Source organism: Mustelus asterias, chromosome 5, assembly GCF_964213995.1.
Source record: "Mustelus asterias chromosome 5, sMusAst1.hap1.1, whole genome shotgun sequence".
Classification (NCBI taxonomy): Eukaryota; Metazoa; Chordata; class Chondrichthyes; order Carcharhiniformes; family Triakidae; genus Mustelus; species Mustelus asterias.
This window is the reverse complement of record NC_135805.1, coordinates 6,432,789-6,448,407: the sequence shown is the minus strand read 5'-3', so window position 1 is coordinate 6,448,407 and position 15,619 is coordinate 6,432,789. Positions and strand designations below refer to the sequence as shown.

At 45.1% G+C, this 15,619-nt stretch overlaps 1 protein-coding gene across 1 annotated transcript in view; it reads right to left on the bottom strand.

Annotated features, from left to right (window-relative positions):
* The window catches only part of LOC144493944 (dynein axonemal heavy chain 8-like), a 1,661,706-nt gene extending 1,646,988 nt beyond the window's left edge, over positions 1–14,718 (bottom strand). Inside the window, exons 1-2 of the mRNA XM_078213521.1 lie at positions 14,710–14,718; positions 11,896–12,030 (exon numbers count right to left, since the gene is read on the bottom strand). Coding sequence (XP_078069647.1) covers positions 11,896–12,030; positions 14,710–14,718 — 144 coding nt within the window. The remainder of the gene's footprint in view (positions 1–11,895; positions 12,031–14,709) is intronic.
* Positions 14,719–15,619: the final 901 nt, after the last annotated feature.

Here is a 15,619-nt window from a genome sequence, read left to right as displayed (position 1 = left end):
GAAACCAATTAGCACCTGAATGAGACGAAACTGACCATTGACAGATACAGACATGAAGGAAATGTACCCATTCATAAAATGTTACCTACTTGTACTCACTTAAACGATGTGATAATGTTCGAATCACCGGTTTACCTATTGTGTAAAAGGTATAAAAATGAACCGCTCCCGACATACTAGTGAGAGAAGGTTTGCTACAGACATGTGCCTTGTCTCCACGGAGCTCCGTTTAATAAATCGTATTTTCTGAATCTCGAAGTCTGACTACTAGTGGATTTTTCCCACAACAGTATGGTGGTGTCATTAGCAAACTTGAAAATTAAGTTGGAGTGGAATTTGGCCACACAGTCATAGGTGTATAAGGAGTATAGTAAGGGGCGGATGACAGAGCCTTGCAGGGCACCAGTGTTGTGGATAATCATGGAGGTATTGTTACCTAGCCTTACTGATTGCACTCTGTGGTGTAGGAAGTCTCGGAGCTAGTCGCAAAGGAAAGAGCTGAGCCCAAGGACAAGGAGTTTGGAGATGAGTTTTGTTGGTGTTGAAAGGTGAGCTGAGCAATAAAGAGTTGTTATCCAGTTGTTCCAGGATTGAGTGCAGGATCAGGGAGATGGCGTCTGCTGTGGACCTGTTGAGGCGATAGGTGAACTGGAGTGGACCTAGGCAATCTGGGAGATGGGAGTTGATGCATGTCATGACTAATCTTTCGAAGCACTTCATACCGAGGGATGTCAGAGCCACCAGGCAGTAGTCATCAAGGCATGCTGCCTGGCTTTTCTTTAGAACAGGGGTGATGGTTATCATCTTGAAGCAGGTAGGTACCTCAGATCGGAATAAGGAGGTTAAAGATGTCTGAGAATAGCCTTGCCAGCTGAGTGCTTGTCTGGATACCCGGACTGGGCCAGTTGCTTTCCGTAGGTTAACTTTCAAGAAGGCTGATCTGATGTCTGCGATGGTGACCTCGGATATCAGCTCAACCGAGGATTCCAGGGCAGATGTCTTCTCGCTGACCTCTTGCTCAAAGTGAGCATAGAATGCGTACTGTAGCGAAATAAAGCTTTCTTTTCAAATGTTATGAACCTGGAGCCATGTTTACTGGCCAGAGGCATGATGGATAGAAAGCTGGTAGCAGTAGGAAGCAAAGAGTTGGCATAAATATGTATTTTTCTGATTGGCAGGCACTGGCTAGTGGGGTTCCGCAGGGATCTGTGTTAGCGTCCCAACGCTTCACATTATATATTGATGATTTGGAAGAGAGAACTAAATGTATTATCTACAAATTTGCAGATGATATGAAGTTAGGTGGGATGGTGAGCAGTGAGGAGGATACAGAGATGCTTCAGCATGATTCGGACAGGCTGAGTTTGTGGGCATATGCAGTATAATGGGGATTTTCAAGTTTGCTAATGACACCACCATACTGAGTATGACCTCAAACAATGATGAGACACAGTACAGGAAAGAGATAGAGAATCTGGTGAAATGGTCTGAGGATAATAATCTTCCCCTCAATGTCAGTAAAACGAAGAAGACAGTCATTGACTTCAGGAAACACAGTGAGAACATGCCCCAGACTACATCAATGGCAATTAAGCAGAGCTGGGCGAGAATTTCAAGTTTCTAGATGTACAGAACCATAAATGATATTATCCACTTTGGTAGCAAGAATAGGAAGACAGAACATTACTTGAATGGGTATAAATTGAGAGAGGTGGATATTCAGCGAGGCCTTGGGGTCCTTGTGCATCAATCGCTGAAAGTAAGCACATAGGTACAGCAGGCGGTAAAGAAAGCAAATGATATTTTAGGCCTTCATAGCAAAAGGATTTAAGTATAAGAATAGGGCTGTTTCACTGCAATTGTACAGGGCATTGGTGAGACTGCACCTGGAGTATTGTGTGCAGTTTTGGTGTTCTTATCTGAGGAAGATTGTCCTTGCTAGAGTCGCAATACAGCGAAGGTTTACCAAACTGATTCCTGGGATGGCAGGTCTGTCATATGAGGAGAGACTAAGTCGGTTAGGACTATATTCACAGGAGCTTAGAAGAGTGAGAGGGATCTCATAGGAATTTTAAAAATTCCAACTGGGTTAGACAGGTTAGATTCAGAAAGAATGTTCCCGATGGTGGGGGGGTCCAGAACTAGGGATCATAGTTTGAGGATAAGGAGTAAACCCTTGAGAACTGAGGTGAGGAGAAATTCCATCACCTAGAGAGTGGTGAATGTGTGGAATTCACTACCACAGAAAGTAGCTGAGGCCAAAATGTTGTCTGATTTCAAGAAGAAATTAGATATAGTTCTTGGGGCTAAAGGGACCAACGGATGTGGGGGAGGGATGGGGGAATCAGGATATTAAATTTGATGAACAGCCATGATCATAATGAATGGCGGAGCAGGCTCGGAAGGCCGAATGGTCTACTCCTGCTTCTAGGATTCCAGGATATTTTGATAAATGTGGCAATTTTAATCTGGATACAATTCACACATGTGAGAATGAAATAGTTGTAATTATGCCTAACAGGCAAGACTGTTCTCTTCCTGTGGGGGAGCACTTCAGCGGTCACGGGCAATCAGCCTCTGATCTTCGGGTAAGCATTCTCCAAGGCGGCCTTCACGACACACAACAGCGCAGAGTCGCTGAGCAGAAACTGATAGCCAAGTTCCGCACACATGAGGACGGCCTAAACCAGGATCTTGGGTTCATGTCACACTATCAGTAACCCCCACAGCTTGCCTCCTGGACTTGCAGAATCTCACTGGCTGTCCTGTCTGGAGACAATACACATCTCTTTAACCTGTGCTTAATGCTCCCTCCACTCACATTGTCTGTATCTTTAAGACCTGGTTAGCTGTAGAGATTCACATTCTAATCAGTATTCTGTAACTTGATTTTGTGTCTCTGTGCCCTGTTTGAGAGCAGATTTCCACTCCATCTGACAAAGGAGCAGCGCTCCAAAAGCTAATGGCAGTTGCTACCAAATAAACCTGTTGGACTTTAACCTGGTGTTGTTAAAACTCTTTCCATGACCAAGCCAGTTCTCTGCTAGCCCATCGAGCTAACCCACCCTGAATGCCATGTGATTTTAGCTTTTGTACCAGTCTGCCATGTGGGACCTTGTCAAATGCCTTACTAAAGTTCATATAAACTGCATGCACAGTCCTTCCCTCATCAATTTTCTTTGTCACCTCTTCAAAAAACTCAATCAAATTGGTGAGACATAATCTCCCCCATCCAAAACCATGCTGCCTGTCACTAACTAGTCCATTTTCTTCCAAATGTGCATATATACTGTCCCTCAGTATCTTCTCCAAAGGCTTCCCCATCACTGATGTCAGGCTCACTGGCCTATAATTTCCTTGCTTCCTTTCTTAAACAAGGGAACAACTTTGGCTATTCTCCAGTCCTCTGGAAACTTGCCTGTGATCAAAGCGAACATGAAGGTATCTGTTAAAGCCCCAGCTATTTCTCTCCGTGCATCCCGCAGTAACCTGGGATAGATCCCATCCAGCCCTGGGGACTTGTCTATCTTAATGCAATTTCAGATACCCAGCACTTTCTCCAATATGTTGACATTCTCAAGAGCGTTCACACACCCATCCCTGACCTCAACATCCGTCATATCCTTCTCCTTGGTGAATACTGATACAAAGTGCTCATTGAGGATCTCAACCACTTCTTGTGGCTCCATGCATAACTTGCCTCCATTGTCCTTGAGTGGGCCCACTCTTTCTTTTGCTACCCTTTTGCTCCTAATGTATGCATAAAAAGCATTGGGATTCTTCTTGACCCTGATTGCTAAAGATATTTCATGCCCTCTTTTAAAGTTAAAGTTTATTTATTAGTCACAAGTAAGGCTTACATTAACACTGCAATGAAGTTACTGTGAAATTCCCCTAACTGCCACAGTCCGGCGCCTGTTCGGGTCAATGCACCTAACCAGCACGTCTTTCAGAATGTGGGAGGAAACCCACGCAAACACGGGGAGAACATGCAAAGTCCACACAGACAGTGACCCAAGCTGGGAATTGAACCCGGGTCCCTGGCGCTGTGAAGCAGCAGTGCTAACCACTGTGCTAGCGTGCCGCCCAATTTACGGTGCTGATTTACCCTCAAATAGCCTCCCCAATCTACTCTCCAGATCCTGCCTAATGTTGTTGGAGTTAGTCTTCCCCCAATTTAATACCTTTGCATGAAGACCACTCTTGTCCTTATCTACAAGCACTTTAAAACTTATGGAATTATGATCACTGTTCCCGAAATGCTCTCCTACTAAAACTTCGATCACCTGGCCGAGCTCATTCCCCAATACCAGGTCTAATATGGCTCCTTCCCAAGTTGGGCTATTTACATACTGTTTCAAGAAACCCTCCTGGAAGCTCCTTATAAATTCTGTCCCGAGCAGTAAGTGAGTCCCAGTCAATATAGGGAAAGTTAAAATCACCCACCACAACAACCCTGTTGTTTTGCATCTTTCCAAAATTTGCCTGCATTATTCTCCTCTATTTCCCGCTGGCTGTTGGGAGGCCGGTAATTAAACCCCCAACATTGTGACTGCACTCTTTCTGTTTCTTGAGCTTTATCCATATTGCCTCACTGCCTGAACCTTCCGAGGTGTCCTCCCTCAGTACAGCTGAGATATTCTCCTTAATTCCTGAACCCTTTTACATCCCCCTCTATCCTGCCTGAAGCATCTAAGTCTTGTCCATCTTTCAACCCAGTCTCTGTAATAGCAACAATATCATAGTTCCAAGTACTAATCCAAGATCTAAGTTCATCTGTCTTACCTGTTATGCTCCTCGCGTTGAAACAAATGCACTTCAGACCACCAGTCCTGCTGTGTTCAACAACTACTCCCTGCTTGCTCTTCCTCTTAATCTAACTGGCCTTAGATCAGAGGTTTAAAATTGACGCTCTTTCAGCACACATGCAAATGCGCCAGAACTTCCGTGATGTCCCACACGCACTTAATCAACATATCCCAGCATTTCAGACCGGAAGTGACAGGCCTACATTCGGCACCATTTCATTTCCTTCTCTATTGTACGGTATGGTTTGTCTGTATAACGTGCAAGGGACAATACTTTTCACTGTATACTAATACATGTGACACTAATAAATCAAATCAAAAAACCCAACTAATTACCCCTCCCCCCATCAAATTACCAATAATCATCAGCAAAGTGATGGAAGGGGTCATCAACAAGACATAACAGGCTACAAGAACTGCAAGACATAACTGCAAGACATAACAGGCTACAAGATGAAGGCATGTAAAATCGCCAGCCCCAATGCACCCCACCCTGATGAGCTCAATGCATTCCACGCCCGCTTTGAGCAAGAGGTCAGCAAGAGCATGCCTAACACCCTGGAAGCCCTGGATGAACTGTATCTGGGGTCACCATTGTAGATCTCAGAGCAAATTTCTCGAAGGTCAATCCACGGAAAGTGACTGGCCCGAATGGGATACCCGGACAAGCACTCAGATCCTGTGCAGATCAGCTGGCGGGATTATTCACAGACATCTTCAACCTCTCTTTACAACAATCTGAGGTCTCTATCTGCTTCAAGAAAATGACCATCATCCTGGTACCTAAGAAAAACCAAGCAGCGTGCCTTAATGACTATCAGCCGGTGGCTCTGACATCCACCATTATGAAGTACTTCGAAAGGCTAATCATGGCACAAATCAATTCCAGTCTCCCGGACTACCTGGATCCACTAGAGTTTCCTATCGCCACAACAGGTCCACAGCAGACGCCATCTCCCTGGCCCTGCACTAAACCTGGAACACCTAGATTACAAGGACACCTATGTCACACTCCTATTTATTGACTACAGCTCAGCCTTCAACACCATTATTCCCACGAAACTCATCTCCAAACTCCATGGCCAGGCCTTGGCACCTCTCTCTGCGACTGGATCCTGAACTTCCGAACTCACAGACCACAATCAGTAAGGATAGGCAACAACACCTCCTCCACAGTCATCCTCAACACCAGTGCCCCACAAGGCTGTGTTCTCAGCCCCCTACTATACTCCTTACACACCTATGACTGTGTGGCCAAAGTCCCCTCCAATTCGATTTTCAAGTTTGCTGACGACACCACTGTAGTGGGTCGGGTCTCAAGCAATGATGCGACAGAGTACAGGAATGAGATAGAGAATCTAGTGAACTGGTGTGGCACAATAATCTCTGCCTCAATGTCAACAAAATGAAGGAGATTGTCATCAATTTCAGGAAGCATAAAGGAGAACATGCTCCTGTCTACATCAATGGAGATGAAGTAGAAAGGATCGAGAGCTTCAAGTTTTTAGGTGTCCAGATCACCAACAACCTGTCCTGGTCCCCCCATGCCGACACTATAGTTAAGAAAACCCACCAACACCTCTACTTTCTCAGAAGACTAAGGAAATTTGGTATGTCAGCTGCGACTCTCACCAACTTTTACAGATGCACCATAGAAAGCATTCTTTCTGGTTGTATCACAGCTTGGTTTGGCTCCTGCTCTGCCCAAGACCGCAAGGAAGTACAAAAGGATGTGAATGTAACCCAATCCATCACGCAAACCAGCCTCCCATCCATGCACTCTGTCTACACTTCCCACTGCCTCAGCAAAGCAGCCAGCATAATTTAGGACCCCACGCACCCCGGACATTCTTTCTTCCACCTTCTTCCATCGGGAAAAAGATACAAAAGTCTGAGGTCACATACCAACTGACTCAAAAACAGCTTCTTCCCTGCTGCTGTCAGACTTCTGAATGGACTTACCTTGCATTAAGTTGATCTATCTCTACACTCTAGCTATGACTGTAACACTACATTCTGAACTCTCCCGTTTCCTTCTCTATGAACTGTATGCTTTATCTGTATAGTGCGCAAGAAACAATACTTTTTACTGTATGTTAAAACATGTGACATAATAAATCAAATCAAATTAAATCAAATCAACAGTGCTATCAAGTGGAATTTTCTTAGCAATAACCTGCTTACTGACACTCAATTTGGGTTCTGCCAGGACCATTCAGCTCGTGACATCATTGCAGCCTTCGCTCAAACATAAACAAAAGAGCTGAACTCAAAAAGTGAGGTGAGATTTACTGCTTTGACATCAAGGCAGCATTTGACCGGGTATGGCATCAAGAAGACCTAGCAAAGTTGGAGTCTCTGAAAATAAGAGGGAAAACTCTACATTGGTTGGAATCATACCTAGCAGAAAGGAAGTTGGTTTTGAAGGTCATTCATCTCAGTTCCAGGACATCCTAGTGTCCTTGGCCCAACCACCTTCAGCTGCTTCATCAATCACCTTCCTTCCATCATAAGTGATGATGTTCACTGATGACTGCACATGGTACAGCACCATTTGTGGCTCCTCAGATACTGAAGCAGTCCATGTCCAAATGCAGCAGAACCTGGACAATATCCAGGCCTGGCAACGAACATTTGTAAGAAGTCTCACAACATCAGGTTAAAGTCCAACAGGTTTATTTGGAAGCAAAAGCCACAAGCTTTCGGAGCGCTGCCCCTTCATCAGGTGAGTGGGAGTTCTATTCACAAACAGGGCATATAAAGACACAAACTCAATTTACAAAATAATGGTTGGAATGTGAGTCTTTACAGGTAATCAAGTCTTAAAGGTAGAGACAATGTGAGTGGAAAGAGTGTTAAGCACAGGTTAAACAGATGTGTATTGTCTCCAGACAGGACAGTGAGTGAGATTTTGCAAGCCCAGGCAAGTCGTGGGGGTTACAGAGAGTGTGACATGAACCCAAGATCCCGGTTGAGGCCGTCCTCATGTGTGCGGAACTTGGCTATCAGTTTCTGCTCAGTGATTCTGCATTGTCGTGTGTCGTGAAGGCCGCCTTGGAGAACGCTTGCGCGAAGATCAGAGGCCGAATGCCCGTGACCGCTGAAGTGTTCCCCAACAGGAAGAGAAGACTCTTGCCTGGTGATTGTAGAGTGGTGTTCATTCATCCGTTGTCGTAGCGTCTGCATGGTCTCCCCAATGTACCATGTCTCGGGACATCCTTGCGAATTAGGACTGAGGTAAGGAGGAATTTCTTCACTCGGAGAATGGTTCATCTTTGGAATTCCCTGCCAAGGAGCTGTGGAGGCTCAGTTGTTGAGCATGTTCAAGACTGAGAGCAATATACTGCGACATGTAAAAAATATCAAGTATATGGGAATGGTGCAGGAACATGGTGCTGAGGTAGAAGATCAGATGCTCGAGGAGTATAAAAAGTGCAAGAAGCTACTTAAGAGGGAAATCAGGAGGGCTAAAAGAAGACATGAGGTTGCTTTGGCAGACAGAGTGAAGGAAAATCCAAAGAGCTTCTATAGGTATGTTAGGAGCAAAAGGATAGTGAGGGATAAAATTGGTCCTCTTGAAGACCAGAGTGGTAGACTGTGTATGGAACCAAAAGAGATGGGGGAGATACTAAATGGTTTTTTTGCATCCGTATTTACTGAGGAAACGGGCATGGAGTCGACGGAAATAGGGCAAACAGGTAGGGAGGTCATGGAACCTTTACAGATTAAAGGGGAGGAAGTGCTCGCTGTCTTGAGGCAAATCAGAGTGGATAAATCCCCAGGACCAGACAGGGTATTCCCACGGACTTTGAGGGAAGCTAGTGTTGAACTTGCAGAGGCCCTGGCAGACATATTTAAAAAGTCAGTATTCACGGGAGAGGTGCCGGATGATTGGAGGGTGGCTCATGTTGTTCCGCTGTTTAAAAAAGGTTCCAAAAGAAATCCGGGAAATTATAGGCCAGTAAGTTTGACGTCGGTGGTGGGCAAGTTATTGGAAGGTGTGATAAGGGACAGGATCTACAAATATTTGGATAGGCAGGGACTTATTAGGGAGAGTCAACATGGCTTTGTGCGTGGTAGGTCATGTTTGACCAATCTATTGGAGTTTTTCGAGGAGGTTACCAGGAAAGTGGATGAAGGGAAGGCGGTGGATGTTGTCTACCTGGATTTCAGCAAGGCCTTTGACAAGGTCCCTCATGGGAGGTTAGTTAGGAAGGTTCAGTCGCTAGGTATACATGGGGAGGTAGTAAATTGGATTAGACACTGGCTCAATGGAAGAAGCCAGAGAATGGTTGTGGAGGATTGCTTCTCTGAGTGGAGGCCTGTGACTAGTGGTGTGCCGCAGGGATCGGTGTTGGGTCCATTGTTGTTTGTCATCTATATCAATGATCTGGATGATAATGTGGTAAATTGGATCAGCAAGTTTGCTGATGATACAAAGATTGGAGGTGTAGTGGACAGTGAGGAAGGTTTTCAAAGCTTGCAGAGGGATTTGGACCAACTAGAAAAATGGGCTGAAAAATGGCAAATGGAATTTAACGCAGACAAGCGTGAGATATTGCACATTGGAAGGACAAACCAAAGTAGAACGTACAGGGTAAATGGTAGGACTCTGAAGAGTGCAGTTGAACAGAGGGATCTGGGAATACAGGTACAGAATTCCCTAAAAGTGACGTCACAGGTGGATAGGGTCGTAAAGAGTGCCTTTGGTACATTGGCCATTATAAATCGGAGTATCGAGTATAAAAGTTGGAGTGTTATGGTAAAGTTATATAAGGCATTGGTGAGGCCGAATTTGGAGTATTGTGTACAGTTTTGGTCACCTAGTTACAGGAAGGATGTAAATAAGGTTGAAAGAGTGCAGAGAAGGTTCACAAGGATGTTGCCGGGACTTGAGAAGCTGAGTTACAGAGAGAGATTGAATAGGTTGGGACTTTATCCCCTGGAGCGTAGAAGATTGAGGGGAGATTTAATAGAGGTGTATAAGATTTTGATGGGTATAGATAGAGTGAATGCAAGCAGGCTTTTTTCGCTGAGGCTCGGGGAGAAAAAAACCAGAGGGCATGGGTTAAGGGTGAAAGGAGAAAAGTTTAAAGGGAATATTAGGGGGGGCTTCTTCACGCAGAGAGTGGCGGGAGTGTGGAATGAGCTGCCGGATAAAGTTGTAAATGCTTTTAACATTTAAGAAAAACTTGGACGCGTTCATGGATGAGAAGGGTGTGGAGGGATATGGTCCAAGTGCAGGTCAGTGGGACTAGGCAAAAAATGGTTCGGCACAGACAAATCAGAGTGGATAAATCCCCAGGACCGGACAGGGTATTCCCACGGACCTTGAGGGAAGCTAGTGTTGAACTGGCAGACATATTTAAAATGTCAGTATTCACGGGGGAGGTGCCGGATGATTGGAGGGTGGCTCACGTTGTTCCGTTGTTTAAAAAAGGTTCCAAAAGAAATCCGGGTAATTATCGGCCAGTAAGTTTGACGTCGGTGGTGGGCAAGTTATTGGAAGGTGTGATACGGGATAGGATCTACAAATATTTGGATAGACAGGGACTTATTAGGGAGAGTCAACATGGCTTTGTGCGTGGTACGTCATGTTTGACCAATCTATTGGAGTTTTTCGAGGAGGTTACCAGGAAAGTGGATGAAGGGAAGGCGGTGGATGTTGTCTACCTGGATTTCAGCAAGGCCTTTGACAAGGTCCCTCATGGGAGGTTAGTTAGGAAGGTTCAGTCGCTAGGTATACATGGGGAGGTAGTAAATTGGATAAGACACTGGCTCAATGGAAGAAGCCAGAGAGTGGTTGTGGAGGATTGCTTCTCTGAGTGGAGGCCTGTGACTAGTGGTGTGCCGCAGGGATCGGTGTTGGGTCCATTGTTGTTTGTCATCTATACCAATGATCTGGATGGTAATGTGGTCAATTGGATCAGCAAGTTTGCTGATGATACAAAGATTGGAGGTGTAGTGGACAGTGAGGAAGGTTTTCAAAGCTTGCAGAGGGATTTGGACCAACTAGAAAAATGGGCTGAAAAATGGCAAATGGAATTTAACGCAGACAAGCGTGAGATATTGCACATTGGAAGGACAAACCAAAGTAGAACGTACAGGGTAAATGGTAGGACTCTGAAGAGTGCAGTTGAACAGAGGGATCTGGGAATACAGGTACAGAATTCCCTAAAAGTGACGTCACAGGTGGATAGGGTCGTAAAGAGTGCCTTTGGTACATTGGCCATTATAAATCGGAGTATCGAGTATAAAAGTTGGAGTGTTATGGTAAAGTTATATAAGGCATTGGTGAGGCCGAATTTGGAGTATTGTGTACAGTTTTGGTCACCTAGTTACAGGAAGGATGTAAATAAGGTTGAAAGAGTGCAGAGAAGGTTCACAAGGATGTTGCCGGGACTTGAGAAGCTGAGTTACAGAGAGAGATTGAATAGGTTGGGACTTTATCCCCTGGAGCGTAGAAGATTGAGGGGAGATTTAATAGAGGTGTATAAGATTTTGATGGGTATAGATAGAGTGAATGCAAGCAGGCTTTTTTCGCTGAGGCTCGGGGAGAAAAAAACCAGAGGGCATGGGTTAAGGGTGAAAGGAGAAAAGTTTAAAGGGAATATTAGGGGGGGCTTCTTCACGCAGAGAGTGGTGGGAGTGTGGAATGAGCTGCCGGATAAAGTTGTAAATGCGGGGTCACTTTTAACATTTAAGAAAAACTTGGACGGGTTCATGGATGAGAGGGGTGTGGAGGGATATGGTCCAAGTGCAGGTCAGTGGGACTAGGCATAAAATGGTTCGGCACAGACAAGAAGGGCCAAAAGGCCTGTTTCTGAGCTGTAATTTTCTATGGTTCTATGGTTCTAAGAGCCAAAAGGCCTGTTTCTGAGCTGTAATTTTCTATGGTTCTTTCTATCAACATGATTTCATTGAATGGCAGAGCAGGCTCAAAGGGCTTAATGCCCTATTCCTGCTCCTATATTTTATGTGTATTGTCCATATTTTTCATTTTTGTAAAATCGCTACTCCAGAATTAGAAAAAAGGTAGACAATATTCAATTAAGCCGATTCAAACACATTAAATAACGTTACTCACAGTTAAGGAATCCAAAACAAAATCTTCCACAACAGCTTTCTCAAGCTCCAATCTTCTGGTCAAGATTTCAATAATGTATTGATAAGCGTCATCAAACTTGCTTCTTCTACTCTCCCTCGCTTCTCTGTGTCTTTGCTAAAAGTCAAAAGTGTAACACAAATAGACAAATTACGACTGTAAAGATATAAATTAAGAGGATGAAATTAGGGCAAGGAATACACATATTTTGCAATATGAGGTCATGGGTTCTTTTGATGCATCAAAATGGCGTACATGGCACGCACCTACAGTTCTGCTGCCAAATGTGAATTAGCTATATTGATAAAGGGGTTAGTGCAAACACACCGAATGTTCATTGTTACAAATGCGGATTCTTGTGTTTTAAACCATTTCTGTAATTTAAGGTTAAACAGAGTGAACAGAGAGTCATGTGACTCTGTAAAATTAATCCTGGCATGGCTGGGGAAAGGAATTGCTGTGTGTAGGCTTTGCAGCTGGCAGACGGCTTGAGACTTCTCCAAAAACTGAGAAAAATGCCTTTGATGGTCAGTTGGGAAGACGTGGTAAATCATAGAGGAGAGCGACAAGCCAATAGAGAGAGATATGAATGTACCTTGCAGCAGCGATGACAGGGCGTGAACGGCCAGAAGATTCCAGCCTCTGTGTCTGAATGCATGCAGCATTCAAAACAAAATGGATGTAGGGAGGTTATGTTTAAAAAAGGAGGTAGACAAAAGGCGGGTAACTATAGGCCGGTTAGCTTAACTTCTGTAGTCGGGAAAATGCTTGAATCTATCATCAAGGAAGAAATAGCGAGACATCTGGATATAAATTGTCCCATTGATAAGATGCAGCATTAATAATTGTCTCTTGACAATTGGCGCTGCAACAGCAGGTTCCAAGATAGACAGCTGTCCTCTGAGGTGGACTGAATAAGTGATCGCCTGGGTGTCGGTAACGTGAGACGAACAGGCCCACAAGGTAAGATTAGCCTTGGTTTCTCTCACTGAACCTATTACTCAGTCGACCCCTCATCCCCCGAGGCTCTGTGTTGATGGAACTCTGAGACGACTTACGTTCTTGAACACTGACTAGTCCTACACCGGGAGGTTCGAGTCCCCCAGTTGCCTTGGTGGCTCGAGTTCCCAGGTAAAGGTAAAGGGTGGTTAGAGGCCCCCAGGTTCGGGGTTCGAGTCCTCAGGTAAAGGTAAAGGGTGGTTAGAGGCCCCCAAGTTCGGGGTTAGAGTCCCCAGGTTCGGGGTTAGAATACCCAGGGTTTTGGTATGTTAAATCCAGGAGGTTTGAGTCCCCCGGTGGCCGGGGTTCGAGTCCCTAAGTCGGTAGCAATTGAGGTCCGAGTCCTCTAAAAAGTGGTCCTTTTTCTAAGAAAAAAGGGAGAGAGTGTGCAGTGTGTGTTACAGAATTTTGAGAGAAAGGAACTATGTTCTCTCAAATTACTCGGGAAATATTATAAATTAATTGGCAAAATGGAAAATTGATTAGAGAAAATCTAAGGTTGACCTAATAATTTGAGTAGTTTTTGTATTTCGGTGTGTTTGTGTGGTCTGGATGCTTGTCAAATGTAGGTGGTTAGTGTTGCATTAGATTGAAAGCAGGAGTTGTTAAAGCCTGTTTGTTCTTGTGGAATATTTATTAAATTGTATTCAGAAAAAAAGTAAAGGGTGGGAATTCGGTGAAGTTGGAGACGTGACTGCTTGTGCCGATCGAAAGGAGGTGCCTGTCTCAAACGCACAGCCTTGGACCAGTTGTTGGGAGGGGAAATCCCCCATGTGAAGGTCAGGACACAAGTGGGCGTAGAGGCAACAAGGCACTGCAGATCATGAAGCACAAGTGGTCAAAGTCTCTTAACAATGGGTCAAACATTGGATCAGTCAGGGGATGGGACCCCTTTATATAAAATGTGTCGTGAAAACCCGAAAGATGAAGAGCTACTCAGACGTTTATCGGGGTGTTTAAACAAAAAACTGGGAAATGAAAATTGGCCACTAGGGGGAACTTGGGATGTAGATCAATGTATTAAAGCCGAGGAGGCTATTTGGAAATGCAATGTGGGAAATAGATGGAAGATTTTAATGTCATCTTGGAGAAAAAGAGCTGAGGAGTTAACTGAGAAGTCAAAGTTGGCCAGTTGGGTGGATAACGCACGTAGAAGAGGGATTAACGCCTGTGATAATGAGGGGAAACCCAAAAATTGAAGTTGCAGTGTGAGGATCATGAAATGAACAAAAGGGAAAGGGTTAAACAAGAAAGGCTGGAAAGGGAAAGACGAGACCGAGAAAAAGGATTAGAACGGCAAGCCGAACAAAGGAAAGATAAAAAACCAGAGGTACTTCCTGACATATCTGGTCTGCCGATGATGTTCCAAAATAATGATATGGATGAACAGGAGGAGGAGGATTGGCTGAATCGACCCAGTGCCCCGCTAGGACCACCACCCCAACTGTTGTATCCACCTTTACCAACTCAACCCCTACCCCAGCCTCAACCTCAGCCTCAACTCCCATCCCAAGATATTAAGACTCAACAGCCAGAGAGTGGTTGGGGTGTGGAATGGACTGCCTGCAGTGATAGTGGAGTCAGACACTTTAGGAACATTTAAGTGGTTATTGGATAGGCACATGGAGCACACCAGGATGATAGGGAGTGGGTTAGCTTGATCTTGGTTTCAGATAAAGCTCGGCACAACATCGTGGGCCGAAGGGCCTGTTCTGTGCTGTACTGTTCTATGTTCTATTCGCCCCCACTTCCACCACCCTATTCCCCTCAGACCACTGCCCCTGCTCAGGCGCAGACCTCTACCATGCCGACTCCGACCCCACCTGTATCCACACCGCAACAACCCCCTGTTGAACCCGAAAGCTGTCCTCCCAATGAAGACCCTGCCCCGGAAACATATACGAGTCCAATAGCCAGGAGAACGAGATCCAAAGATAAGAAGAAGAAGGGAAAGAAACAGGCTGTCAGTAAACCAGGGAGAGAGGGCCAGGATCCTTTTAAAACCCATAGGGGAAACCAGAAAAAACCTCAAGTGACTTTCCCGAGTGATTCTGAGAGCAGTGAGGATTACGATAGTCCTGATTCCCAAGAGGAAGAGGACAGTGAGTGGGAAAGTGAGGATGAGAATCATCCTGACCCCCCCTTGCCCTAAAGGAAAGATTAAGAATACAGATCCCCGCCAGCCGCCTAAAAGTCGTAACTGTCAATTCCCCAACCATACGGTTCCCAACCCAAATCCAGGACCAAACGGTAACCCTACTATGCAGGTTTATACCCCTTGGAAACCACAGGAAATGTGTCTGATTATGTCACGAGCTCCTGACCGAAAAACCAATCCAGAAGACTTCACAGATCATATCATAGGCACCATCCAAATGTATCAGGCCACCCCTCAGGATCTTTTTAGTTTGTGCTGTATGACCCTTACTCCCAGTGAGTGCACCAGGTGGAGAAGCCACTTAAATAATCCAGCGCCCCAGGACTGGGCGGCCTTTTCGGTTGCCGTTGGTCAGCCTCAGCAGCAGATAACGGCCATTAGAAATGCACTCCAGCGAACATTACAACAACCAGTAGATGTCACCAAAGTGTTAGAATGTAAGCCTAAAGCAGGAGAGGATGGTTCGGATTTCTGGGATCGCTTCTGTTCTACATATGTCACCTATGCTGGCGATACTGCTTACATTGCAGGGAACCCCTCACCCCAGTT